Here is a 27,191-nt window from a genome sequence, read left to right on the forward strand (position 1 = left end):
CTGTGCACTGGGGAGAAAAGCTGACATGATCATGGAGAGGGCCTCTGGAAACTGGGTCCGGTCCCTGCAGTTGCCAAAGTATAGGCTATTGTTTAGACAAGCAGTAGGAAAAGGAATTGTGCTTGAGCAAAGCCAGATTGACTGAGATTGAGCGATGTTTGCTTTTTGCTTAAAATGGCAGTCCCAAGTACTTGGTGTGAAAAAATAAGAGAAATACATTATAGGACTTTATGGTGAATCTATCCGTCAGTGTGTACCTGCTTGATGCAGTTCATCTGCATAACACTATTTTCTCAGCATTTAACTGCCTGCTCATTTCCATCTTCCTTCTCTCCAAAAACACTTGACAACAAAATACCTTTAGTGCTTCTCTGTATGGATGTGCTCCGAGTAAGCTGCCGTTATTGTACAGCTCTGGAGAGGCTGCCATAGCTAATCTAGATGATCAAACTATGCTAAGTTTGTGGAATGTTGTTTTCTGCATTAAAGGGTTATTTAATTCTGGTGCTTGTTTATTGTTTTAGCATTCTCTTATCTGAAAAAAAAATCTTAAGATACTGCTTGGGAGCTTTTCAAACTGAGGCTGGAAAAGTTGTTTTAAATTCTTTTTAAAATGTCTAAAAAGTAAGCAAGTCCCAGAAATTTTGGACCTGAGGTTGCTGGTTTTTCTAACTGTGGTGGGTTAACCCTGGCTGGACTCCAGGTGCCCACCAAAGCCACTCTTATTACTCCCCTCCTCAGCTGGACAGGGGAGAGAAAATATAACAAAAAGCTCGTGGGTCAAGTTAAGGACAGGGAGATCACTCACCAATTACCATCACGGGCAAAACAGACTCGACTTGGGGAAAAAAATTAATTTAATTTATTACCAGTCAAATCAGAGTAAGATAATGAGAAATAAAACCAAATCTTAAAAACAGCTTAGCCTCACTCCTCCCTTCTTCCCGGGCTTAACTTTACTCCCAAATTCTCTACCTCCTCCCCCACAGTGGCGCAGGGGGATGGGGAATGGGGGTTGTGGTCAGTTCATCACATGTTGTTTCTGCTGCTCCTTCCTCCTCAGGGGGAGGACTCCTCACACTCTTCCCCTGCTCCAGCGTGGGGTCCCTCCCACAGGAGACAGTCCTCCACAGACTTCAACAAGAGTCCTTCCCATGGGCTGCAGTTCTTCACGAACTGCTCCAGCGTGGGTCCCTTCCACGGGGTGCAGTCCTTCAGGAACAGACTGCTCCAGCGTGGGTCCCTTCCACGGGGTGCAGTCCTTCAGGAACAGACTGCTCCAGCGTGGGTTCTCCCACAGGGTCACAAGCCCTGCCAGCAAACCTGCTCCAGTGTGGGCTCCTCTCTCTGTCCACAGGTCCTGCCAGGAGCCTGCTCCAGCGTGGGCTTCTGCTGGGGTCACAGCCTCCTTCAGGCATCCACCTGCCCTGGTGTGGGGTCCTCCACGGGCTGCAGGTGGATATCTGCTCCACCGTGGACCTCCATGGGCTGCAGGGGGACAGCCTGCCTCACCATGGTCTTCCCCACAGGCTGCAGGGGAATCTCTGCTCTGGTGCCTGGAGCACCTCCTCCTCCTCCTTCTTCACTGACCTTGGTGTCTGCAGAGTTGTTTCTCTCACATATTCTCACTCCTCTCTCTGGCTGCAGTTGCCCTTGCGCAGTTTTTTTTCCACCTTCTTAAATATGTTATCCCCAAGGAGCTACGACGGTCGCTGATGGGCTCAGCCTTGGCCAGCGGCAGGTCCGTCTTGGAGCTGGCTGGCATTGGCTCTGTCGGACGTGGGCGAAGCTTCTAGCAGCTTCTCACAGAAGCCACCCCTGTAGCCCCCCCTGCTACCAAAACCTTGCCATACAAACCCAATACACTAACATATAATAAAATAAAATATTGGGAACTCCTTCAAAACATGATTCTGTTTAGAGGCTTTTTTAAATATTACCAGCAAGACATGATATAATACAATCTCTATAGTTAGTACTGTTTGGTTATCAGGTAATTCTTCAGAGACTGAAAAGCCTGCCTTTCCTTGCTAGTATAATAGATTTGTTTTAGGTGTTATAACTATTTGTTACACCTTTTCAATGTTTTGCTTCATTAGAGATTGAAATCTTAATGCACTTAGTAAAAAAAAAAAACAAAACCACAAAAAGGTGTTCAGATATACATGCTGCATCATCATCTTCCATTGCCCTTTCTATCTTTGATTGTACTTCTAGACATACCAAACAAAAGATAAAGTCTAAAATTTAGAAAAGACTGCTTCATACTTTTGGAATACTACTTTTAATACATTTTAAATTTGTAAAAAAGTGCATTTGGATACAGTTGCAATTGATGATTTGATTCCTTTATTTTTAAATTACATCTTTAGGTGTTCAAATATTCTAATTAAGCAAGGTAGAAATGTTAAATGGGTTCTTTACCACTGAAAAGGTAATTTTTTCTTCAGTGATTCCTTAAAGGAGTTAAGGCTGGAGGGTGCTTTGTTTCAAGTCAGAAATTGGGCTAACAGTGTGAATGGGAAATATTACAAGTGTCAGTGTACGTGGAGCATGCTACTTTACACACGAGATGAAAATACATGTAACTAGGGAACTTTGAAGTAGGTTTAGCTGAAAACTAATCTTACACTGGAAAATAATTTCTGTTATGTGTGGCTAAATGTTAATGTCATGCAGATCTATGTGTATTGTAAACGTCTGTTAGAAAATTGATCCCCAAACTGTAAGTTTTAATTCATTCAAATGTCATGGATTGTCATAGTTCTGTCTGTGATTAGCAAGCTGCTAGATTCTTACAGCTGAAATACTGCAAGTTCTATTTGCAGTTACAAATGCCTTTAAAAAAAAAGCACTCATCTAAACTTTTATTTTGAAAGGGGCCATTGTATCGTCACCCTGTACAAATAAGCGTTAAGTGTCTTTATTTTTCATCATTGCTTTACAGAACAAAAGAGATGAACATCTTTTGAAAAAAAGAAATGTTCCCCAAGAAGAAAGTTTAGAAGATTCTGATGTTGATGCTGACTTCAAAGCAGTAAGTTCCTTGATTCTGGAATTATTTTTAAAACTGGTGGTGTCTCAAAACAATGTATTCTGTTTTTACTTTAAGACTGGAAGTCTTGCAGTTATTTGAAAGCAAAATTATGCACTGGTATGCTGTTAAAATTAGTTTGATTGTATTAAGTGTTTTAAAAGAATGTAATTTAGCAACAAAATTACTAAAACATTTTTTTCTCTTTTCAAGCAAAATGTAACACTAGAAGCTATACTGCAGGTATGTTACATTTAACTATTTTTTTTATTAGAAGTGCGTGTTCTGTGCATTTTTAGTTTTTACTGTGATTTTTTTTCAGAACGCCACAAGTGATAACCCAGTGATCCAACTGAGTGCTGTCCAAGCTGCAAGGTAAAAATAAATAAAGGCACAGAAATATATTTCCTGCACATTTTTCATGATGAAAGTTACTTACTTTACTTTTACATTTAATTTCACAGAAAACTCCTATCCAGTGACAGAAATCCACCTATTGACGACTTAATAAAATCAGGAATTTTACCAATTCTGGTAAAATGCCTAGAAAGGGATGATAAGTAAGTATACTTGTAAAAATGTTCACCTTTACTGAAAATCTGCATCCAAAAAACCATCTCATTATTTCAAATGAAACTGAGGATTCATAGCACCATATAATCTGACACAGTGGATCACATTCCGTGATGATAAACCATAAATTCTCCAGGAGTATTTATTCTGCCACTGAAATGTCATTTTATTTTTTAGAGCTTGCATGAGCATATCCAGCTAATGGAGAAAACCTTACTAAAGTTCTCATTGGTTTTGAGTATTTCAGACTTTTTTGTTAACTGTTTTTAAGAAACCTGTCTCAGACTTCCTGTGCGTATTTGTGTGAAGGCAGAGGACGTGCTTGGTTGTGAACAGGGCACTTCTCTTTGCCAGAATACACTTGTCATCTTTTTCATTAAGGTTATTAGCTTAAGTTTCTAGCTGCTTTTGTTCTCACTGCAAGGTGGGTTTCCTTCTGGCTCTGTGCTACTCCCTCGTGATGGTACAACACAGTGAGCGTGCTCTCTGTTATGATTCTTTGTTGGAAAACAAGAGCTTCAGTAAAGGAGGTAGAGAACATTGAGCATGTAGTTGCAAGAATTTAATGACATGTAAGAAAAATGCCATATTCCACAATCCATGAGCCCCTTAGATGGGAATTAACACATTTGAGGTAAATGTTTTAGCCTGTCTTTGGCCTCAGGCAGCCATAAATGTATTTACAGTATTTCCATTTTCAAGGTTATTTCTGCAGCCACGAGGGCTAGAAACTTCAAAAATGCAAATTGGCATTTTGGGTATCATTTGGTGGTTGCAAAAACATGAAGCATGAGTAGCTTTGTTTCTAGCTTGTTTAACAAAGCAGTTGCTTAGAAGGCAGCTGGCAATAATGTTCAAATCAGGATAGCATTTTAAAATGGGTTGTGACTGCCTGTGTGTTCTAGAAGTAGATGGTTCAGTGCTGTGAAAATTCTTTTAATTTGAATTTTCTGTCTAGTTTTTGTATGATTTACCTTTGTAAATGTTTAATAAGCCTTTCAAAATTGAACTCAACATTTTCTTAAGCAGTCCTTTTAATTGTGATTGCTATATAATATTTAGTAGAGTTAAACTCTGCGAAGACTTTCTATAACAGATTGTTAAAGCTGTTGTTCATGTTATAACTGAAAGCTTATCGTAAGAGGAAGAAAAGAAGGACCGACTTAGAACTAGAATTTTAATGCATTTGATCCTAGAATGTAAAGGTTTATAGAGAGCTGCTGACAGGTACTCTTTGTTTTTACAAATCCTTATTTACACATCTTGGGCCCTCCTATCTCATTCTTTTCCAATCCCATCCCCAGTAAAACCTCAAAATGCTTTGGAAACTAATGCACAAAAAAAGCTTAAAGGAAGCAGGTGCTATGGCTATATATAAAACATAATTGATAAAGACCCAAAAAAGCATGGAAATGAAAAATAGTCACCTAACAGTAAATATTCTCTGCTCCTCCCAAAGCCAGACACCTTACTGTTACGCTAACCACCATAAGCTGTAAAGTCTTATATAACTTCTAGAACTCTTAACCTTTAGCATTTGCTTGAACAACAGTTTTCATGCAAACTGTTTTACTAAACTGCTGTTGGCATAGACAACAGTTGACAGACATCTTGGAAGAGATGTTCCCCCAGCTTTCATAATATTTGTAACTAATTTTATCTGCATTTAATAAGTCAGTTTTAATACAGGTATGATGCTATCTTTTGCTATTGATGCTAGATCTTTCCCTTGTCTGTGATGGAGCAGAAAAATGTCTTTATCCCAGTATACCAGCTTACACTTGATCTGGGATGTAATGTTAGAAGGGCCAAGTTTTTATGAGTTATGGTCAGACATGGTTAATTTATTGAGAACTACTAAATGGCAGCAAGACAGTTGCACTTTCTTCACTAAATATGAATGATGTTTGGATCAGTTGGCTGTAAAGAGGTCTCTGTTACCCATTAGGGAGGCATAATTAAATTTTACGATGAGGGGTGCTAGAAGTCTTTCATACAGGAGATAATTAGTTGACTAGAGTAGCAGTCAGCTTCACTGGTTGGTATGTGCTTCAACAAGTATTACTGCTTTTATTTTTTTTTTATTCCTAATGCGAAGTCAGAATGATGGCTGCTTTACAAAAGGTCATAGAATGTAAAATCTTTTTTTTCTGATAGCTTTTCCCCTGAAATGTCCAGGCTTAGAGTTTTTTTAAAAAAACTTTTAGCCCAGTGGCACTGCTTAAATGTAGAGTGTCTCAGAGTGGATACAGCTAGTAATACTGAAATGAACCATAACATAATCTGCAGATCATGTTTCAACTTATTCCTATAAAATTATTTCATTACAGTCCTTCATTACAATTTGAAGCTGCATGGGCATTGACTAACATAGCATCAGGCACTTCTGCACAGACTCAAGCTGTTGTACAGTCTAGTAAGTATTACAATTTGTTTTTTGGGGGGTGGTGGATATTGTGGGTAAAAGGGAAAAGGGGATATTTGGATAACAAATGCCATTTGTTAGCAAAACCATTAAAGTAATAAATGCATGTCTGTCCTCTTTCTCAAAAAATTTCTACATTTGCCCTTAAACGTTAATCTGTTTGTCACTAACAATTAATATTAAGGATTCCAGACCTGATTTTCCCATAAAGAAGATAGAGAATGACAGATGATATAATGAGTATGACAAAAAATGTTAGTCCTTTCTAATTCTTGGGTTGATTTCTGAAATCACGTACCATTAATTCCCCTATGACTAAAACTTATGTTAGGAAGTAATTCTTTCTACCTCAAAGGTATGTTCATAAATCTTATTAAAGTTGTTAAATACATATAATTATGTAAGGTTGCCCATTTAAATACAGAGTTAAGAAAATTACCATCCTTTCCTTGACCGTATGATTAGTATCTCCTGTACACACCAAGTTTGTTGTGCTGCCTTCGTTTCTTGCTTAACCAGCCAGTGAGACTTCCGTTATGAAAAGAGATAGGAAATAAACTCTAAAGTTAATTGAAGATAAATTATTCAAATTAATTTTTCGGGATTATATATATAGCTTTTATGTATCAGCACGCTTATCTTAAAACAATCAGCTTTATGCTAAATACAACATTTTGTCATTAAATGGGAGACTATAGATAAGCAAATATATAATAAATTGTCTTGGCTTATTCATATTCAGTGTTTTTACATGGGAAAATGGTGACTTAGTTATTTGATTTCTTTTTTTTAAGTGTATGAACCTGCCTTTCAAATCAAAATGCTGTTTTGTACGTTTTAATAGCTAATAAAATATCTCACTAATTGTAAGATTCTGTATAGTTAAGATATTGGAGCAATAGAATAAGAATGCTTATCAAAATGAGCTTTGGATAAAAATCCAAAGCCTTTTAAACATAATCAACATCTTGAATTTGTTTCAAAAAATCCTGATGTGATTTGGGTACCTTTGTTTTTAGATTGCTTTTCTGGTGTTTAAATATCTTTGAAAACCTATTCCCAAGTTTTTTCATCCTTCCCAACTAGTTCATTGGTTAGTCATTGTTTTCTTCCTTTTTCAAGTCCCACAATGTTATCATATTTGAATGAATGAATCTAATGAAAAGGCTGTTTATAGTATTAGCTTTGCAGAAAAAAATCTGGAAAAAATCTTAAAGTAAAAATTAAAATTAGAATGAAAATGTGTACAGCACAGCCAAAAGCATTGCTGTTACCTGAACAATTACTAGAAGTTCAGTCCAGGATATGTTTCTCCCCAAATCTGTTTAGCTAATGCTTGAAAAGAAGAAAGTGCGATAAAATTACTTTAAAGAAGCAAAAAGCGTTTTCCAAGCTTTACTCCTGAAGAGAAAATGGCAGAAATTTAGTCTAAAAGTCTTGCTGCTTTGGCTGGGAGACGACTAAGGGAAAACAGCCTCCCCACTCCCTTTAGATAAGGGATGGTTTGAGGAGACAAAGCGATAGACCCTTGCAGCTATAGAAGAGGCTGGTGCAGCCTAAATACAAAAGAAGGCAGCCTCCTGCAATCAAGAGGGACAGATGGCAGTTGGAAGGCCCAGCAAAAGAGGAGAAGTACTATATACACAGAATAGATCTTGGCAGGAGCCAATTTGGAGCAGAAGTAATTAATTTTTTGAGAGGAGTAGATCACATAACCTGCAACTCATGCTTTCTCAGACTGTCCTCCTGCCTGAGTGCTAATATAAATTATTTCATTCCTGCTTTTGAAAGCATACCAGGATTGCAATCTAATATAAACTACATACTTGACCCTCCTCTCTGAAATATGTTGAATACACGTATGGCTGAAGTATAATCTCAGTAGTCACTGAGAAGGAAGCTAGCATATTCCACTTGAGCTAATGGAAGTGGGATGATTGTTACAAGAACAGAGAGAGTGTTCTTAAGCAACGGTGTGTTGCTGTCTCTCCTAACTTGTCAGTTATAGGCAATTGCTGAATTACTCATCTAGGGCGGGGAAGGAATTTTAGGTTGTCTTTATTCTTCATCGCTCTGTATTTTTCAGGAAAATACATCAGGGGTTTTTGGCTCATTATCACATGTTACATTATCAACGGAATATTGATTCACAGTTGCTCATAAATTGTGTTGCAATTTTTAAAAATTTCTGAAGCTATTTCTACAAGAAAAAATACTCTTTCCTTCAACAGTATATAAATTGATCTATTTTACTTTGCTCAGAAAGACTATAGGATGAGTATGATCATATATAGATTTTAAAAATTGCTGCAAGAATTACTGTCTTTCAAACAGTATGGGTTGTCTGAAGGGAAGTAGTGCATGGGAATAGTAGAGGGATGGTTTCTTAGCTCTATTAAATGTATTTAATTCAGCAGAGACTGATATCTAAAATCAGTACCACTTCCTTAATCTGGTAAGTTGCCTGCGTTATATAAGAGCAAATTAAGACATGTCTTAGGACTGCCAGATGGATGTAAATCTTCACTGCATATGGAAACTAACTATAGCGACTTCTTGGGAGGAAGCTATTTTCTTAAAGTCAAGATTTGAAGCATGTTTGCACGAGTAGACATGTCGTTCTGCTAGGTATGTATTGTGATCTTGGATAACTGGAAAATCTGAATTACCAGGACAGGAAACCTAGCACCTACATACTTAAGGCTCTTGCATATCACTTTGAGAAATAGGGGGAAATGTTTAAATGTGGGGAGCATTGTTGTTTAATAATTGCTTGTTCTCTCTATACATATCTCTAGATATGTATAGAAATGTTTGACTGAGGTTTTGTATGCTCTTCATAATAGAAACATGTATAAGGCATGGTAGAGAAAGTGTGTTGTATTAATCAATGAAATATTGTGCATATACCATGTTCCACTAAAAACAAATCTAATCTTTGCATTCTGCAGATGCCGTACCCCTCTTCTTGAGACTACTTCATTCACCACACCAGAATGTTTGTGAGCAAGCTGTCTGGGCTCTCGGAAATATTATAGGTAACTCTTGTTGTTATAATGATTTGAATTCAGGGAGCGGTTCATTTTAGAATTTGACTTTTTGAACATTGGCATTATCATATGATACTATGTTTCCTCTAAATTCTGTGGCTTAATATAATTTTTCGTGTGGCCAGAATTACATGTGTACATCCTATTTTTTTCTAAAGAATAGTATCACTTGCTACACAAAATATTAACAGGATAAATTTTGTGTCTCGTAAAATATACATACATGTCTGTACGTATGTATATTTAATTGAACACGACCTTTTAGTAGTAGACTATTGGTGAGGAAACATAGAATTTCAGTATCCCAACATGTCATTGCATACATTTCAAGATTTTCCATTTTTAATGTAATTTCTTTTACAACAATTTTCATTTCTGTAGGTGATGGTCCTCAGTGTAGAGATTATGTCATATCACTGGGAGTTGTCAAACCTCTTCTGTCCTTCATCAATCCCTCCATTCCCATCACCTTCCTTCGGAACGTCACATGGGTCATTGTAAATCTCTGCAGGAATAAGGACCCCCCACCGCCTATGGAGACAGTTCAGGAGGTAAATAAAGAATTACGAGACACATAATTTTTTATACTCTGGGCTAGAGGCCAAATGTTTTACATTGTCATACTGTGAATTTATGCATGTTTTTTGCCACTGTCTTGTGCCACTTACCAGTTGTTAAATGAAGTAATTTGACCAATTTGATGCTTCTTACTAAGGCTGTAATACAGGTATTTGTAACATCTGAAACGGAGTAAGACTGAAGGCGGATGAGCCATATATTAAAATGGACACAACAAAAAATTAACACACCAGACAGTGTTAACATCGTCAGCATTTCATGTTTTTATCAAAAAAAGGCTACGAACGTGATTCTGTATATAGAAGTATTCAAATGTAATTATTTTCAGGAAGAGGAAATGTCAGTAAACTAGTGAATGTAGTGTAGTTTGTGTTTCGACTAGCTGTGAACATACAGTCAATGTCAAGTCCCCACTTGAGAAGAGAAGCATCTGAAAATCCTTTTAAACCGGTGAACAGAGCAAATGCGGTGTTTATAGAGTAGGCACAGCTAGTAAAATGATGCTATTTGAGTAGAACTATAGTTGTAATGTATGTAAAGTTCTTCATTTTAAGATAAATTCCAAAGTGTAGATACAGTTTTTGAAGCCATGTGAAGTATAATATTGTTAGCAACTAAACTTTAATGAAATTTTAAAAATGAAGCGAGGAACGGGGAAACTTTTACAAGTAATACTTTACCAAATAAAAAACCCTGTTCTAAGCAGTCTTATCATGGCTCAGTTTTATATTTTCTCCATACGTGAATACAAAAATAAAATTTTATTTTAACGCAAGAGGGTTTTATATATTGATATTAGGCTAATGATTTTTATTATATTGTGTGGTAACAAAGCTTTCAAAATAGCAGGAGGATGTCTTACCTCTGTTGTTTGCTTGTTTTCCCTCAAAATATAGTCTGATCTCTGTGTGTCTTTGAAATATAGTACTGTCTAGTATTTTTACAAATTTTAAATATTTTATATATATATTTTTATACATACCTTGAGGGAATGACCAGCTGATGGGAAGTGTGTGAATGCAATATGCTAATGCAGCCTCAAGCTAAGCTTTGCAACTGTAGTATTTGGATTCATGATTGTACAGCCAATTTTATTCTACTGTAATGACTGATGAACTTTTTTTCAGATTTTGCCAGCATTGTGTGTTCTCATTTACCATACAGATATAAACGTAAGTAATTTCTAAAGTTTGAGATATTTAGATTCTTTCTTTACTCTAGAGAGAAAATGCTGCAAGATTGTGTTTAAGTGGGCAAACTTGTTTTTGTGTATTAATTTATGTATAATTAAGTAGTAAATGCAAAATTAAATATGAAGACTAATATAATTTTAGTCATTCAGAGCATGAAAAAGAAAGTGCAAATACCATTTCTGAAATATCTTTTCTAAAAGTTTTTTTTAATCCTTTACATTAGAAACTACATTAAAAAAAATCCTATCTTGCGGAATTGAGCACTAGAAATTTAAAGTGCCAGCTTTACCATCAGCTTCATTTTAATTCTGCCCCAATTTATAATTTTGCATAGATGATATATAACGCACGTGTAGAAAAAAAATATATAATTCTACATATCAGTCCAATCAAATATTGTGATCGTATGGGTAAATCTGACTTTTGTAACCTCTTGGGTGCCTGACTTTGCAACCTGTTTAACTAAGGAAATCACATATGAAAATATACTTAAATAAACAGCAATAAACTATTGTTTTGTGGCACCTTTGACAACTTTTCTTCAGGTTTTTAATACTAAACCTTCAGTACTTTCCACATGCCTGATCCATGGGTTTACATATATTTTCTGAGGAGTCCTAGAGGAGTGGACTTACCTCCTGAAGTCTTACATTGGGACTTCAGGAACAAAGAACTGTGTAACTAAGGGATACTGAGCTGCTCTTCTCCTCCTCCTCCTGTCAGGACCTTGTAATGTCTTTGACTTTTGCTCCCTATAGTGATCCTTCAATTTAGGGAATTGAGCCCTTGTGGTTGGTCTGGGGGTGGAGCATAAGATTGGTGGAACTGTCTTTCATTACTTCCATGCTGTGGTAGTGGTGTTTCTGCTGCTCTCTTAATGGTAAAGTGGGCTTGGCTCCACAAAATATTTGCAAACAGTTTAATCTGGGATATTGCCAGGGTTGTCCCAGTGTAATGTGAGTGGGAGACAGCACATGGTGACTTTCCAATTCGTAATTTGGACAAACCTGAATGGAAATTCATAGCAAAACCAAACATACTTCGAACCTATAGGCTTTCTTTCCCTGCCAAATTTGAAAGCTTTTGCAAGCAATGATTGTGTGAGAGCTTCTTGAAGTAGATATGAGACTATGTGATGCCAGGTTTTGACTAATCTCAATTAGGGTGCCCGTCTTTTTGATCCTGAGAGTCAGGTGCTAGTTTGGAGGTACCAGTCTGGTCCCAGCCTCTCTGTACTGGAGCAGCAAACCTATCTTTGGAGATGAGTCAGTGATGCAGGTAGGTCAGCCAACAGTCCTGTGAGCGCTTCTGGCGGCTGCTGCTCTTGTCACCAACAGGGCTGTGGGGCAGCAAACTGGTGAGGCACCATCTCTCACTGCTTCTGCTGCGATACTGGCTCCACTGCAGCACATTCTGCTGTCCCTGTGGCATTAGCAGGTGAGGGAGGCAGCAGGCTGTGTCAAGAAAGCATTAGGTCTGTGCTGTCTGGTCCCTGGAGCTGGGTGGAAGCAGCCTGTGGGTCAGGACTTCAAAGTCCTTCCTACGTTTCAGTACTGTAGTATTTAGCTATCGTGATAGCTGGAAACTTTAAATGGGTATCTGTTTTAAAAGTAGAGTAGATCTAGATATCTCAACAGATGATGTCCTCTGTGGGGTCCAGATTTCTCTTTCTGCAGTTCCTAACATCATCTCTAAGTGATGTGATATCCCTCTTTCTGCTGGCTTTGTTTCTGCTTCAGATACTACCTTTCAATGACTGTAACTTTTGTACCTTTCTTTTTTTGAGGGCTCTCAAATCATCCTTATCAGGTCATCAGTGATAGTCTTTATTTTCTTTAAGATAATAAGATTGCCCTGCATGGTAGTAATTTCTTTGTGGGTTTTTGATTTGCTTGAACAGTTGCCACCTTATAATAGTTGCTAGTCCTTTAGTTGGTATAAGAACTCCTTTCCTTTGCTGTGGATTTTAATCTTAATATGAAGGCAGAAAAAGGCATACATCCAGAATAGTTTGCAGTTTCACTTCAGAGCTGCACTATGGATCAGAAATGCCAAAGTGTAGATAGATGGATTAGAGACTAAGGGAACTTATGTATTCTGTAATGAAAAGATAGCACGGCTAACAAATTACAGCAGTGCTAGGAGGCTAGGTTGGTATTTTCTTCAGAAAGTTACTAGCACAACTACTTATCTGAGCTGGTTGTCTTGTCTTTGAAATGCAAATCAAGCCCAACAGTTTACCTTTGTGAGATGATGTATGCTGTCACTTTATGCACCAAAATGTGGTATATAATTAAAAAAAGTTTTGAGAGAGGATGTATAGAAATTATTATTATGGAACAAATGGCCCCAGTTTTCATAGTTGTACATAATAATCTAACATTTTACTAATTAGGTCTCGTCATAATCATGTTTGAGTTTTTCCTGTAACTAAATTGCATGCTCTTTTTTTTTCCCCCCAGACATGTGGAATGTTGATCACTAAATTAAGCCTCCATTATATGGATTTTACTGTTCAATGTGTAAACCGTGTTCTTTCCAATTTATAGATTCTTGTGGACACTGTTTGGGCTTTGTCCTACTTAACAGACGGTGGAAACGAACAGATACAAATGGTGATTGATTCAGGAGTTGTACCTTTTCTAGTTCCCCTTCTGAGTCATCAGGAGGTTAAAGTTCAAGTAAGTCTGGTTCAGTTGCTATTGAATAGTCCTTTGTAAGCTATTTTCTAAAAAATATGCCTTAGAGTATTTATTAGTGGAGTACTGAGATGAGCATTTATAGCTACATTTGTTGCAGGTAAAACTGAACAAAAAATGTTACCCGCACTGGGGAAAAAAGATTATTAAAATGAAAGAAAACTCGAACAAAACAGTTCTAATATAGTTTTAAGTAAAGTGACAGGTTAAACATTAACTTCCATTGTGGGATTACCAGGGGTGCCTTCCTTTTGTAGTCCTAAAATATTTAATGACAACAGATTTTACGTTTTCCAGAACTCATGTTATATGCGCTCTTTTCTGTTGCTGCATACATGGTTGGGCATATTCTGTCTGAATAGCTCATGGAAATCAATTAATATTTTGGGACCTTTTGAATGTTAAAATATTTGCAGATGCTGAGTCCTTTTAGTAAAGTAAATTTCTAATTAGCTACAAAAGGTAGGTTAACTGAGCTTGTTTGATTAATTTCAAAGACAAAGGGAAACTAAAAGTTGGTTAATGTGTGCTTGGTTTTTAGAAACCAGCCATTGTAATTGGGAGCTTTTTTACATATCTGCGCATTTGTCGTGTTTGTTTAGTTTGTACTTTGGATGAGACTTGGTTGTCTTGAAATTTGTCAGACCAGTTCACTTGATGAAGAGGAGTCTCTCCGGTATTCTGTCACTTGTAAAGCATTTACTAACCAATACATAAAGATACGAAGTCCATTTCTGAAAGTCAGCTGAGAGTCAATAAGAAGAAAAGTAGTCATGGGTTTTTTAATTCTGTAGTGGAGAGCTGAATGGAGAAGTAAGCAACCTTGGCAGACATAGTCAAAGCCTAGAAACAGTTAATGTAATTGTAATTCAGATCAGATACATGATGAATTAACTCTTCTATTGTTTTAATATTCTTTTAATTGCTAATCTTTACACTTTTTGAGTTGAGCTGCAGCGCGTCTATTCAGTAAAATGCTGTACTGTGTGTTTCTGTTTTGATGAAACAATACCCATTTTTAGGATGTAGCTCAGTGGATGAAGTGCTAAATTGTATTTTGCAAAGTGCTTTTATAAAGAGACGTCTTAAAATGATCTTTGTTTTAGCATAAGTAACAGCAATGTCTTTAACATGCAATTTTTTTTCCTTCCCTCTTTGGATATTCAGACAGCAGCACTGAGAGCAGTAGGCAACATAGTAACTGGTACTGATGAACAGACACAAGTTGTTCTCAATTGTGATGTTTTGTCTTATTTCCCAAATCTCCTGACGCATCCAAAAGAGAAGATAAACAAGGTATGATTTGTTTCTTCCTAACTTAATCTTTTTGTTTAAGAAATAAAGCAGTAGGCTGTAGAATATTACAGAAGAATTTCTTACAGCTATTATTTCCGCTGTGTGAGCAATTTTGTATAAAAACGCAGCCTTTGAGGCTGGTGCTTAATTAGGGCTAAAGCCAAACAGCCATAGTGAGGATCCATGCATTGGTGTTAATGCCTGGTGCTTTCTGGGAGGACTGATGGTTTTTGCTTTGGAGTGTGATACTTTTTTTTCATTTGCAAAGTGAGTAACTGGCTAACTTGCATTACGGTTTTTCATAACTAAAGAGTGTTACTTCTGGTTGAGTCCAGTGAGTTGAGTAAGACTGATCCAGTTTTATCCACTCCACCTTTTCATAGTGGAGTTTGTTCTCTTGTCCATCTTCACCTTCAGGGAAGTAGGGAGTACCACTGTCCTTTTCTGAAAACTGTCCCTGCATTTCCTCTCCCTCCTTTTGGCAGAGGTAACTTCGCTACTGCAAGGACTCGATGGAATAGGGAGAGTTTGATGAAAGAAAGTGATCAGTGCCCTCTTTCCCACAGCTGTATTTCATGTTATTTGCTTTTTTTTAAATCATTGTGCCATCTTCCACTGCAAAGATGGGGCTGGCTGAGAAGGAGGCTTTTTTGTTTAGCTTACATGATTCCCCCGCTTAGTGTACCATTGCGGGGAAATCCGTTTGTGAGGAATCTCTGTTTCTTCAGGCCCTGTCAACAGCTCTGAAGGAAGTTATCTTTGACAGTTCAAACTGCTGTGATTTGTTTCTGCCTGCCTTTCTAGCTCTCACAAAAGAATGATGAAGAGCTCTTTTTGAATGCCAAGAAAGGAATTATTTTTGTATAAGGGGAGTCTAGAAATGCTTTGAGTTTTGTTTTAAGTGTATGCTGTGAGGGGCAAATACAAATAAAAGCAAGATACATATCCCTAAAAAATGGAACCCATTATGGTTTTTTCCTGCAGTACTTCATAAATGACTGCTTGCCACATCTGTTTGTCTTTTACTTAAGATTGGAGCCTTTTTAAGATGTTCTGGATTGCCTTGACAAGTATCCCCCTTTGTAACCAGGAATTTGTAACTGCCATTAGATAGATGTTAGCTATGTCAATGAACCTCCTGAAGGAGATAACTGCTGAGTAAAGTCTCAGGACTGAGAGTCCTGTCTGATACTTGAATGAGCTCTGTGAGCTCCACTTCATGTTTCAGGAAGAAAATGGGAGCTGGAGTTGGTCTTCCTTGTATCAGCACAGAAAGCTACTACTGAGCTGTCAGTAGTAGAATTACAGGATAAGTCCTTTTGAGGTTTTACCAGTTTTCCTATTTTCTTTGCAAAACTGATCGAAAGTTTAAAACACGGCAGTGACTCCAGCAGTGCAAACTGGATATAAGGTTTAAGTCAGTATTGCTCCCAGTGTATGGAGACACTCCTTGTGTAAGTAATAATCTGGCCCTGTCAATTAATCGTATCAATTTTACATTGATCCCCTGCATGCTTGGCTTTCGCAGTGCAATAAAAGTTTGTGTGCTACAAGTGCTATTGGGGAGGAAACCTGGAGATTCTGTTTAGTGATTGGTCGTGGTACGATTCTAGGTTTTGAGGTTGTTTTGTTTAGTTTGGTTGGTTTTCTTTTTTTCATCTGTTGACTAATTTTTAAAAGTGTTTTGCTTTTTTGTTTTGTCCAATTGTAGGAAGCAGTTTGGTTCCTTTCCAATATCACAGCAGGAAACCAGCAACAAGTTCAGGCTGTAATAGATGCTGGGCTAATCCCTATGATCATACACCAGCTGGCTAAGGTCAGTCAAACTATCAGCTATGCAAGTTGTCATCCTCTTTTTATAAATCTGACACGAGGAGTCTGTGATTTTTAATAATAAGCTTGACAGATGTTTCTATGCTTATTTTAATGAGCTATTAATTTTATTTTTCAGGGGGACTTTGGAACACAAAAGGAAGCTGCTTGGGCAATTAGCAATTTGACAATAAGTGGGAGAAAAGATCAGGTATGTGTAGTGGGATTTCAGATTGTCACTAAAACATTGCACATGCAGCCATTTGTAAGAAGCACAATGCTGAAAGCACTTTTTTTTTCATTATTTAGGTTGAATACCTTGTACAGCAAAATGTAATCCCACCGTTCTGCAATCTACTCTCAGTAAAGGATTCTCAAGTGGTACAGGTGGTGCTGGATGGTCTGAAAAACATCCTGATAATGGCTGGTGATGAGGCTAGCACAATAGCTGAAATTATAGAAGAGTGTGGAGGTAAGTGCTTATTAGGCTTTTAAAAAATTTAATTTGACGGATATTATTCTGTCTTCCCCTTGCTGCTGTTGATATTTACTACAGCATTTTTTTACCATGGGCTGTTTGAATAAGCGAGACTTTTTGTAATAAGAGAAATGACATTTTTCTTCTGTTTAATTCGGTATAGAGATGGTCATGTTGGAGGCAATTGTTGAAGGAGCTTTCTGTAGCTTAGGTTTTTTTTAGGTTTAAATGAGAATTGTACTTCTTTTCGTTTGATTATTGCATATACTTTGTTCTGTGGTAAAACACACAATTCTCGCTTTAGTTCATTGCCTTGGAAGCAGTTGTTAGGATCATAATTTCATTACAGACCAAAGCAGGATGAGGAGTCTTTTTGATATCGCAATCCAAGTTTTAACACATACTAATTAATGTATTATAGTAAGATAGCAGTAAAGGGATGTTGAAGAATGTACTACACTGAAACTTTTTCCCTTATATTATTCCATATCCAGTTTGAAAATGGGACTAGTGTTTTAAGCTGCTGTTGGTGTGAGGCTTTGTCACCTTGTTGTTTTAAACTCGTATGCTACATGCAAATGTAGCCACTTCCTTTTGGTGATATACAGAAAGCACAATGACTGAAACAAAAGCTATGTAGTAGACAGAAGTAGTCCTAAAAAAATTAGATACAGAGAGTTTTGTCTAAAAAGAGAGAAGATTCCATTATCCCTTGTTCATAAAATGGGATATTCCATGGCATGCAAAGGTTCACAAACTACTTCTCTTTCCTCTTAGCGACAAAGATAGCTACTGTGTAGATAATATTTCCAGACTGAGCTACATCTTTTCTAGTATGTTACAGTAGTAATGTTTCATTGTTTTTCTTAGTTTTTTCAAAGTAGTCAGTAACTCCAGTTTAAACTTACAAAACTCTTCTCTATTTTCTTTTATTCAGGGTTAGAGAAAATTGAAGCCTTGCAACAGCATGAGAATGAAGACATTTATAAACTAGCATTTGAAATCATAGATCAGTATTTCTCTGGTGATGATGTAAGTATGCTAAAGATTGAAGAGTATATGTGCTGTGCTGTTAGCTTAGTAAGTACCTTGTCATTGTTCCTCAGTTCCAATTGTCCTGAACATAGGTTATCTCGGAGGTCAGTTTTCCTCCTCCTTTTTCAGTACAGCTTCCCTTAATTGAAAGTCTTTGAAGAATTTCTCAATACCAAGAATTTTCTTTAGCAACATCAAGATAACTGCTCTGGTTTTGCCTAATAAATTGATTGACGCTGACCTAATTTTGTCACACTGACATGTAAATTGACATGTAATTACTTGTGATTAGAATCTAAACAGTTCTCTGGCCCTCCTTTTTACTTTCTCATACATCAGTCTTTGGAGGGGGCGGTAGATCCTTACTTTCAGATAGATTACTGTATTTCAGCTCTGTAATTGCTCAGTCTGGATTCTGCATTGAAGAGTCATCAAAACTGTTAACACTTTCTGCAACTGATTGATCTAGACCATCTGGTATTTTGTTGCACCCTGATTATGACCCTTTGGGTTCTAGCTCTTTCTGCTACTGGCTGCTTGTGAGTGCCTCAGAAGCACTTCAACAAGCAATTTGACGACAATAATTATCTTTTCTAGGCCATCCAGAGTGTCTGTAGTTTTGCAGCCTAGCAGAACTACGTCTTCAGTTCTTCTCTTAAATTGAACTCTCCAGATACCAGCTCTAACTTTAGGACTCGTTAATTTTCAATTCACGGGCCCATCATGTGATTGTGAAGTTAGTCACCAGAAGTTAAGATATGTGAAAAGTTCCCTGTGCTTGTAATGATTCTGTGAGCAGTCTCTAATAGTCTCCATAATGGCTCTGAGACTTCTGTAGCTAACTGAAGAGCACAGTCTAGTTGGTGTGGGTGGAAAAATATCCCTTTTGAGGTTAGTACTCCCTTTTGTGCATTTACTTTTTACATAAACTAACGCAATTTAATCTATGCCTGATTTGCTGAATTTAACTCCTTTACTCGGGAGCAAGACTTTACTTCAGATTATTGTTTATACTGTTACCACGTTTTCTGGGGCTTCTGAAACTCGAAATTGTAGAAATTCCGTGATTGGGAGATAGGAGGTAAAACATAAAACCAGACAAATTTTCGGGTAGTAACTATAAGTAGGAAAATAACCCTTGTCATTTGAGGACTGGTGAAAAAAAACCGAGAAAAAAGATCCAAATTGCCCTAGGGAGACAAGAGACTGGTTATGTTAGCCTGCTTGGCAGTGTTAAGATTGACTGCCCAGGAGTATTCCTGCCTTCTGTTACTTCAGGATCTTCTGTATTCTCATGAGATGTTGCTGGCTTCTAGATGTCCCTTCATTGTTAATCCCATCTGCTGCTTTGCTGGGCCCTGTAAAGTGCACTGGCATGTACTTTAGGACCAGCACTAATGGCTTCCTGACTTTAGTTTATTGTGTTAAAGGCATGTGAACTTAGGTAACGTTACTTTGTAGTACCCCTGCAGAAGGCAGAAGTGGTAATTTATCAACTCACAAACATTTTGCAAAGCATTCTGAAACCAGGTTTGATCTTCATTTGGGCATGACGTGCCCCACTCTTCCTCCTGCAGATTGTTGCTGTCACCAAAGGCCTTAATCTCTCCCTCCAATTTAGGTATTGTCACCCAAAGTAAAGAGAAACAGAGATTTTAGGTGAATCAGTTCTGATGTCCGCACTACTCCAAGGCCAGATCTCAGAAAGCTATTTAGACCCCCCACATAAGGGCTCTTACCTGCTTCAGAATGACACATGGTTTGAAACGAGGCATATGGTTCCTGCAGCCTGGTTTGTAGAGATGGCATGTTCAGAGAACAAGATGCAGCTGGTCATTTGGAGGAGGATGGGTAGGGTTTGAAGTTGTGCATATTGATGCTACCGACCATGTTATTTGCTGTTCCTAGAGGCAGTAAATACCTGAATTCTAATAGCTTTGAGGAAGTTGGGTGAAGTTGGATACCGATGCCTTTCTTTCTATATCCATAGAGTAATGAAGTACTTTTGGTGTAAAAAAAATTTCAAATTGCGCTTATGAGAGCTATATAAAACTGCTCTGAAATGAGTAATTCTAAATCCTTCAGATTCGGATAGGAGATACTGAGTACTCTTTTAAGCTTTATGTAAGTATTTCTATCAGCTGCCGATAAAAATTATTTTCACGTTGAAAGAAAACGGGAGAAAGTACAAAACTAATTTTGGAATTCACAACTAGTGATTAGCCAACTCCAGAAGTACTAAAAATTGGCATTGAAAATTAAATCGCACAACTAAAATAGCGACTGCTTTGACCAAGCAGCAGCCCAGTCTCTAAGCATTACAATTTTCTGTTTCCCTAATGGTATTAGAACAGAGTTGATGTGTTGTTCTTTTTAAACATATTTGAGGAATTGAATTGAAAAAACTGATCTAATTTTATTGCAATAATGTTTAAAAAAAAAAGATGAATATTTGTGAATCTCTTCCACGTGTACTGAATTGTGCAGGGAATTGGCCTCTCATGTATTTTTGTTGTTGTATTTTATAGATCGATGAAGATCCCAGTCTCATTCCTGAAGCCACTCAAGGAGGTACTTACAACTTTGACCCAACAGCCAATCTTCAAACAAAAGAATTTAATTTTTAAGTTCAAAAAAGTGCAGCTTCTCTGTCCCACACCAGTATGAAGCACCACCAGATGGCTACCAAGTGAAGAAACAAAAGGCTCCAAGACACACATGCCTCTTCGTTTTGATGCTTCTAAAGCAAGCCATGTATCGGTCACTTTGCAGTTGCCAAACGTCACTATCACATGGACTGTAAATGCATATGCATGATCTCTTAAACTGTTTCAGAATTCTTTTTAACAGTCCCAACTACCTTTTTTTGCCTTTTTCCTGGTGCCACATGCTGACAACCGCAATCTGCAGTTTTGTTAAGAATATTCCATAGTGGTGGCACATTGGCTTTCCACGGAAAAGTAGCTTCTTCGGAAAACGGTGCGCTGTGGATCAAGACACTTTGGTATGATGCGTACATTTTGGAAGACTTTACAGGGGCCCAGTTTGCTCTGAGCCTCCATCATCGTCCTCCACAAACATATTTTCATATACTTTATGTGGAAGAATAGATTCAAAAATGCAAGCCAAATGAATTTCATTGGTGAAACTGAAATAAAAGTAACTTAAAAAAACACTTGGCAATTGATTAAACACTTAAGTTTAAAACAAACAAAAAAACTACTTCAGCTATCAGTAATTGATGTGTGTTCATTAACTGCCTCAGAAACCAGGGTTGGAGAATGAACTGTAGATTTGGACTGGTAAAGCTTTTGCCATTATACCTAATTTTTGAGAACAGCGAGCCCTATTTGACCACTCACTTCAGCCTGTGTGTTCCTGCTGTTTTGAAGTAATCAAATGCTGTGCATGGTATTTTACCTGAGCTACAACCTGTTATGGACTTGAACTTCTGTTTAAGCTGAAAGCAAGAGTCCCAGACTGTAGAAAAAAAAAAATTCTGTCCAAAAATGTATTAGTTAAAAAGAATCTTGCTTTCAACTTTCAGTAGTCAATATATTTTGTTTTAAATTGATAATTGGATATGGTTGATTTATATTGGGTTTAAACTGTGGAGCTTTCATGTTTACTGTAATTTAGTCTTAAACTATTTTTTACTTAGTAACCAGTGCTTATGATGATGTGGTTGGCAACAAACCAGCAACTACTTAGAAGCGTCATAAAAGCTTCATTCTTGGAGTATTGGAAGAGTAATTCAGAAATTAGTTTCAAATCTTATTCACATGATTAAAAAAGATACAAACTGGTTGATGTGTGAGGCTGTATGGAAGCTGCCGTTATTCAGCATAAACCTGATGTGCAGCGCACATTAAATAACTTTACATAAGGTATGTGAGGTCATTGCTTTTGGAAAATCGTCTGACCCAGTCATTTTCAAAGGGATTTTGGTATTGCTGGGGTGAAGATCGATAATTTTGAAATTCTGTAAGCTGTCACACAAACTGGTTTTGTTGCTGTTGTTTACTGGGTGTAATTTCCCAATGCATTGATGTGAAGGGATAGAAAAATCTAAACTAATTTAGTTATTGGATGTGGGTTGTATTTACTGTGATGAAGATAAGGACAGATGCCATCAGAGCTTTGTGGATCAGCTGTTTTTCCACTGATGAACAACGCATAGCAGGTGTGCATTCATTAAATATATATCTGCCAAGGTGGAGCCACTTTAAAGAGTGAGTTGTCTTGTATCTCAACTGGATACAAGCGTATGTTTAAACTGCAAGATTTTTACTTGCTAGATAATCTGTTTTAATATAGTGGTTTGGCCTCTGATTATTTATAGGTTTTATAAATTTTAGAATCAATTTCTCTTTAAGGTGGCTCAGATTTTTCAACTCTTGTGCACATAAAATTGAGTTGAAGTTCATTGTGCCTTTTTTCTTTTCCCAAAAGTTGAGTTGAAGCTTCATATGGTAACTGCATCCTATTCACACACTATAGTCTAAAATCTTGAAACTGTGTGGTGTTCGCTAAAAAACTAAACAATAAAAAGTCAAAGTTAGGTAAGGTCACAAAGTTTTTGTGAAATTAGAGTTCCAGCAGATGTTATTGTGAACAAAGATTTCCCCCCTTCTAATTCAATTTAGTCTCCCTATACGCCGTATAGACTGACGGATACCCTGTTCAGCCTGCACTCACTATTATCCTAGAGATTACATACAAATTGATATTGAAACAACAGTTTTCCACTACTGTGAAGATTTGATCCTTTTCTTGCACTCAATGCATTACATTAAAAGTGAACATCGGAGAACTGGGTAAGGCAGGACAAAGCATTTGCTCAGTTCTTTCTGTTGTGACCTTATCAGCTTTTGATTGGGATTGCACCATTTCATAGTTAATAAAGGAAACAAAGTATATTGCTGCACTTTTACGTTTTCAGAACAGTGTTTAAAATTGCATTGTTTTTATTATTTTTTTAAACTATCAGTTAAAATAGACTAAAACGTTCTTTCAAAGAGGCATCTAAATGTGTTCCTAATTTTGTATATGGGCTTAGGTTTTGTAACCAATAAAAAGCTGCTATCAAATACTATAAAAAATTCAAGAACTTATTTTGAAGATTGTGAAACTGCTTAGTCTTCACAGATTGACTTAGGGGTTTTTGTCTTTGACTAGATATTAGTTAGCAGAACTCCGCATCAAAGTTTGAAGTATGTTACAAGAATGAATAAAGTAAGCTAATGCAGTCATCTCTGAAACTTGGGATACTGTTCCAGTATGGAGTTTTATACTTTTTAAGGAGGTGTTTCCCAGATATGTACAGGAGGCCGTGGTAAGCGGGCTGCGGCTGATCCACGTAGCTATTAAATAGTGACTTCAGTTTAAAGGTTTGAAGGTGCGCCGTAGCGTCAAGGAACTCTCGCTACCTCCAGAAATGGCCTTTCCAGGCTCCCAGTGACAGGCTGGTTGCTGATTCAGCACTAATTTGAAGCTCAGGATGCTGTACAAGCAGGCCCAACTCCTGCCCAGCATGTGCTGGGAGGGGGTGTGCAGCAAGACCGGCTTTAGGCAGGAGAGTGGCCATCCATGGCTCTCCGTAGCTGGGAGGGATGGCCAGCGTCCCTCACCTCAGGCACGAGGGACCCCATTGGGGTGCCGCTCGGGGATAGATTGGAGCTGTCGGAGACTTGCATTGTCCAGCAGCCCCCTAATTAGTACAGTCCTGCTTTAATTATGTGACAGCACCAGTGGAGGAAAACCTCTTGAACTGTTTGAAGGGTGCCTGCAACTCTGCAGCTGTGGCTTTGCCATCCTTGCTCCGTGTCAGTCGCGTGAGTCACCTGGAGAAGCCCCCCTCTCTCCATGGGTATGTTGATGATGGAGATGAGCTTCCAGTGCTGTATTTAAATCTTCGCAAATGCTCTTCCATGGAGATACAAAGGATAAAGATTTCAAAAGAACCCGACTCCCATTTCCACAAGCAGTTTAATCTCTATGGTTCCTTCAGTTTTCAGTTGACAAAATGAAACTCTTGAATTGTGTTGGTTTTTTGCAACCTGTTAATCATCCAGCAGGTCCTACCTAGATGACTTGAAAGACACTACCTTGGAATAAAGAATGCATTATTTTAAGAGACATCTTATTTAGAAAGAATAAAATCTAGAGGATACCTTAATGTTCCCCATACTTCTAAAAATGTAGACACTTTCATTTTGTTTGCTTGATCTGCTAAACAGAGAAATGAGTAAGAAAATCCACTGACAGGCATATTTTTAAAAAAAAATTTAAAAATCTCAGCGGACTGAATGATAGTTCAGGCCCATTTTGTTTTTCTAATCTGATCTGTAATGCCCTCTAGATTCTAAGTGTGTTTCAAACTAGTCATTTCTACCAAAGCAGCCTAGTTGCATTGTGTTCTTTCTATTTTGTTGCATAAAAAATACTCCTTCTGTGGCATAACTATGCTTCTATTCAAACATATGTAGGACAACAAATCATGCCAAGCCATTAGAAAGCACTTTTCAGGAAGAAAAGGGAAAAACCAGTAGAGAACTGTGGGCTTCAACGGGTAAAGCCTTGGGAGATTTTGCCGCAGGGGTTTGTCATGATTGCCACCGTCAACTCCACGGGCAGGGTGAGCTGGAACCGCCTGAGCTGCTCGGGTCTGCTCCGAGGTACGTTACTTCAGACTGCTCAGGAAAATTGCCTTGTGTTAAGATGCGGAGTTACGACCTAGAGCAGCTTTGCACTTTCCTGATTGGGGTTCGTGTGTACGTTATTCTGCCGCAGAAGCGGTAGCGGGCAGGTCTGCTCTGTGCTGCTGGCTTAGACCCAGAGATCTCCAGCTGCCGCTGCAGCAGCATGAGCAGCTTCCTTTTCAAATGCATTCACGACATAGCTTTCTGGAGTAGCATACAAGTTTATAAAGGAACACAGGAGCTGGTTTTTTCCAACCTTAGTTTTAAAAAGTATGTTGAGGATATTACAGCCTTGCATATCACACCTAAGAATATTAAAACCATGATTCTTGTGTTTTAAAATGAAGGCTAAAGTCTTTACTGCTCTCTACCTTCACCCATCAGCAGTAAAATAGGGTGAATGTCACCATGCAACCTCGGAAGAAAAATTTCGTGAAGGATTTAGATATCCCGTGGGAAGGCTCTTCCCTGAACACAGTGAGGGAACTGGAGGAGGAGGTTAGTTTTCAGTTTGCTCAATGTACATTAGGGCCCAGGGACGCAGGAAGATGTGGGAGATGGATTAACCATCCCCCTTACTAAATGGGGTCCTGCAGAAGACGGTGGTGGTTGGATCTTTCTAAATGTGCTGAAATGAAGCATAAGGGAGCTCGTGTCTGCATCCTAATTATTTGCAAGCTGATCATCTGTAGTGGCTTTTTTTTCCTCTTTTTTTTTTTTAACCCTACCTTGTGGAGCCAGATGATCCCCCATACAAATTCTCTGTACATGAAAAGAGAGGATGAAATTGAAATATTTTGCCAGTGGCTTCAGCAAGTTCAGTTCTAGGTTTGTGCAGGGAGATGCTTAGGGAAGCTGCACCTCTTGCCCTGGGATTAGACCCATCACTGTTCCTTTCTGTTTGATGTAGTTTACAACCGGTTTCCCCTGCCTTTTGTACTTCTACATCCTGGTAGGGCTCCCTGGAATCTAGATACTGCCTGCATTTTATAATATTGAAAATAAGGGATAAAGTCCTTCTGTTCTCCTTGCCGTGGTGACCCTAGGTTACAGGAGAAATGACCACAGTGAGGTCTGGCCCCGTCCCTGTAATTGTGAAAGAGAGTATTTGACGTTAGTTCTTTGGGAACGGTTTGTGTCGTCTTGGTTTTTGCTCTTTAGAGCACGGCAGCGCATAAGAAATCTCAAGGAATGAAATGTGTGTAGGGGGAGTCTTTGGACTTGTCAAATTCTCACATTTAAATCAAAGACATCCAAACTCTTCCAAAAATGTGTAGCTTCGTCAAAAATGTAGTCTTCTAGCTTTTGCATCCCTTGATCCCCGTCGTTTTTCATGTCTCTGAGCCGTTGCCTTTACTGGTTTAGAACAAATATTAAAAAATGAGAGTTTAAAAACCCACCTTTTTTCTGCATGTTTGGAAGCAAACAAAAATGGTTCAATTGCTGCTGAAACATGCTGATGCCTGCGTCTCACATGGAAAAATTTCCGTCCAAAGGGCTTGTTTGTGAACGCTTACAAGGAGCTGGATGTGCAGACACTGTGTTGGACACTTAGTGATAATACTCACTTCCAGCTCTGTCTGTAATCTCAGCGTTTCAGGGCTCTGTGCTGAAATGTTTAACCCTTTGCTGAGAAAAGGGCGCAGTCCAAGGGGAGTATTTAGCAAGGTGGCATCTTGTTTCTGCAGCAAGAGCATGTTCCTGCTCTCCCTGCTATCAAACTGCCGGGGTTTTAAACCCAACTTCATTGTCAGCAGCATGGAGCCACGTGTCTGCACTGAGCTTTGCATGGCTATCAATATCCAGGGAGGTGTTTTAGGGGAGCTCAACCAGAGGTCTGTGCTTGAAATATTAAAAACTGATGGAAAGGGAAGAAATCACTGCTTGTAGTGGTCACAGTTTTCTCTGTATTTGGTATTTTAGTCAACGTCTGAGCTCTTGAAATACTCCAGGAGTTTTACTGACCTAAGCAGTTGTGTATCAGCCTAAATTTAATAGAAGAAAGATTTGGCCCTTAAAGATGGGAGAGAAAATTTGAACATGTGAATCTTACAGGTTTAGAAATGGAAGTTTATTAAACTCCATGATTCTTCTTGACGTAACCTGGGGGCTGCTTCTCATGCTTCCAGTTGCAGGAATACTGCTACAAGTACTCCTCAGAGCCCTTGAGCCCATCAGTTTTTTTGCTCTTACCCCAATCGCCTGCTCAAAGAGAAACACTGCAAGCATTAAAGTGTTAACACTGAGGACTTGGGGGCTCTTTTTTTTCTCCCCTCTCACTTAGAAATCATCAAAAGAACAGGTTGCTAAACTGCA

General features: G+C 38.1%; 1 protein-coding gene across 1 annotated transcript in view; it reads left to right on the forward strand.

Moving 5' to 3' along the window:
- KPNA3 (karyopherin subunit alpha 3) overlaps positions 1–23,089 on the forward strand; it is a 54,113-nt gene extending 31,024 nt beyond the window's left edge. The window contains exons 3-17 of the mRNA XM_050915119.1: positions 2,948–3,037; positions 3,248–3,277; positions 3,357–3,409; positions 3,499–3,594; positions 5,938–6,023; positions 8,984–9,070; positions 9,464–9,633; positions 10,789–10,833; positions 13,404–13,535; positions 14,721–14,849; positions 16,561–16,665; positions 16,801–16,872; positions 16,971–17,133; positions 18,077–18,171; positions 20,703–23,089. Coding sequence (XP_050771076.1) covers positions 2,948–3,037; positions 3,248–3,277; positions 3,357–3,409; positions 3,499–3,594; positions 5,938–6,023; positions 8,984–9,070; positions 9,464–9,633; positions 10,789–10,833; positions 13,404–13,535; positions 14,721–14,849; positions 16,561–16,665; positions 16,801–16,872; positions 16,971–17,133; positions 18,077–18,171; positions 20,703–20,801 — 1,452 coding nt within the window. The 3' untranslated portion in view covers positions 20,802–23,089. The remainder of the gene's footprint in view (positions 1–2,947; positions 3,038–3,247; positions 3,278–3,356; positions 3,410–3,498; positions 3,595–5,937; positions 6,024–8,983; positions 9,071–9,463; positions 9,634–10,788; positions 10,834–13,403; positions 13,536–14,720; positions 14,850–16,560; positions 16,666–16,800; positions 16,873–16,970; positions 17,134–18,076; positions 18,172–20,702) is intronic.
- The last annotated feature ends 4,102 nt before the right edge of the window (positions 23,090–27,191 follow it).

This window comes from Gymnogyps californianus, chromosome 1 (genome assembly GCF_018139145.2).
Source record: "Gymnogyps californianus isolate 813 chromosome 1, ASM1813914v2, whole genome shotgun sequence".
NCBI classification, from domain to species: domain Eukaryota; kingdom Metazoa; phylum Chordata; class Aves; order Accipitriformes; family Cathartidae; genus Gymnogyps; species Gymnogyps californianus.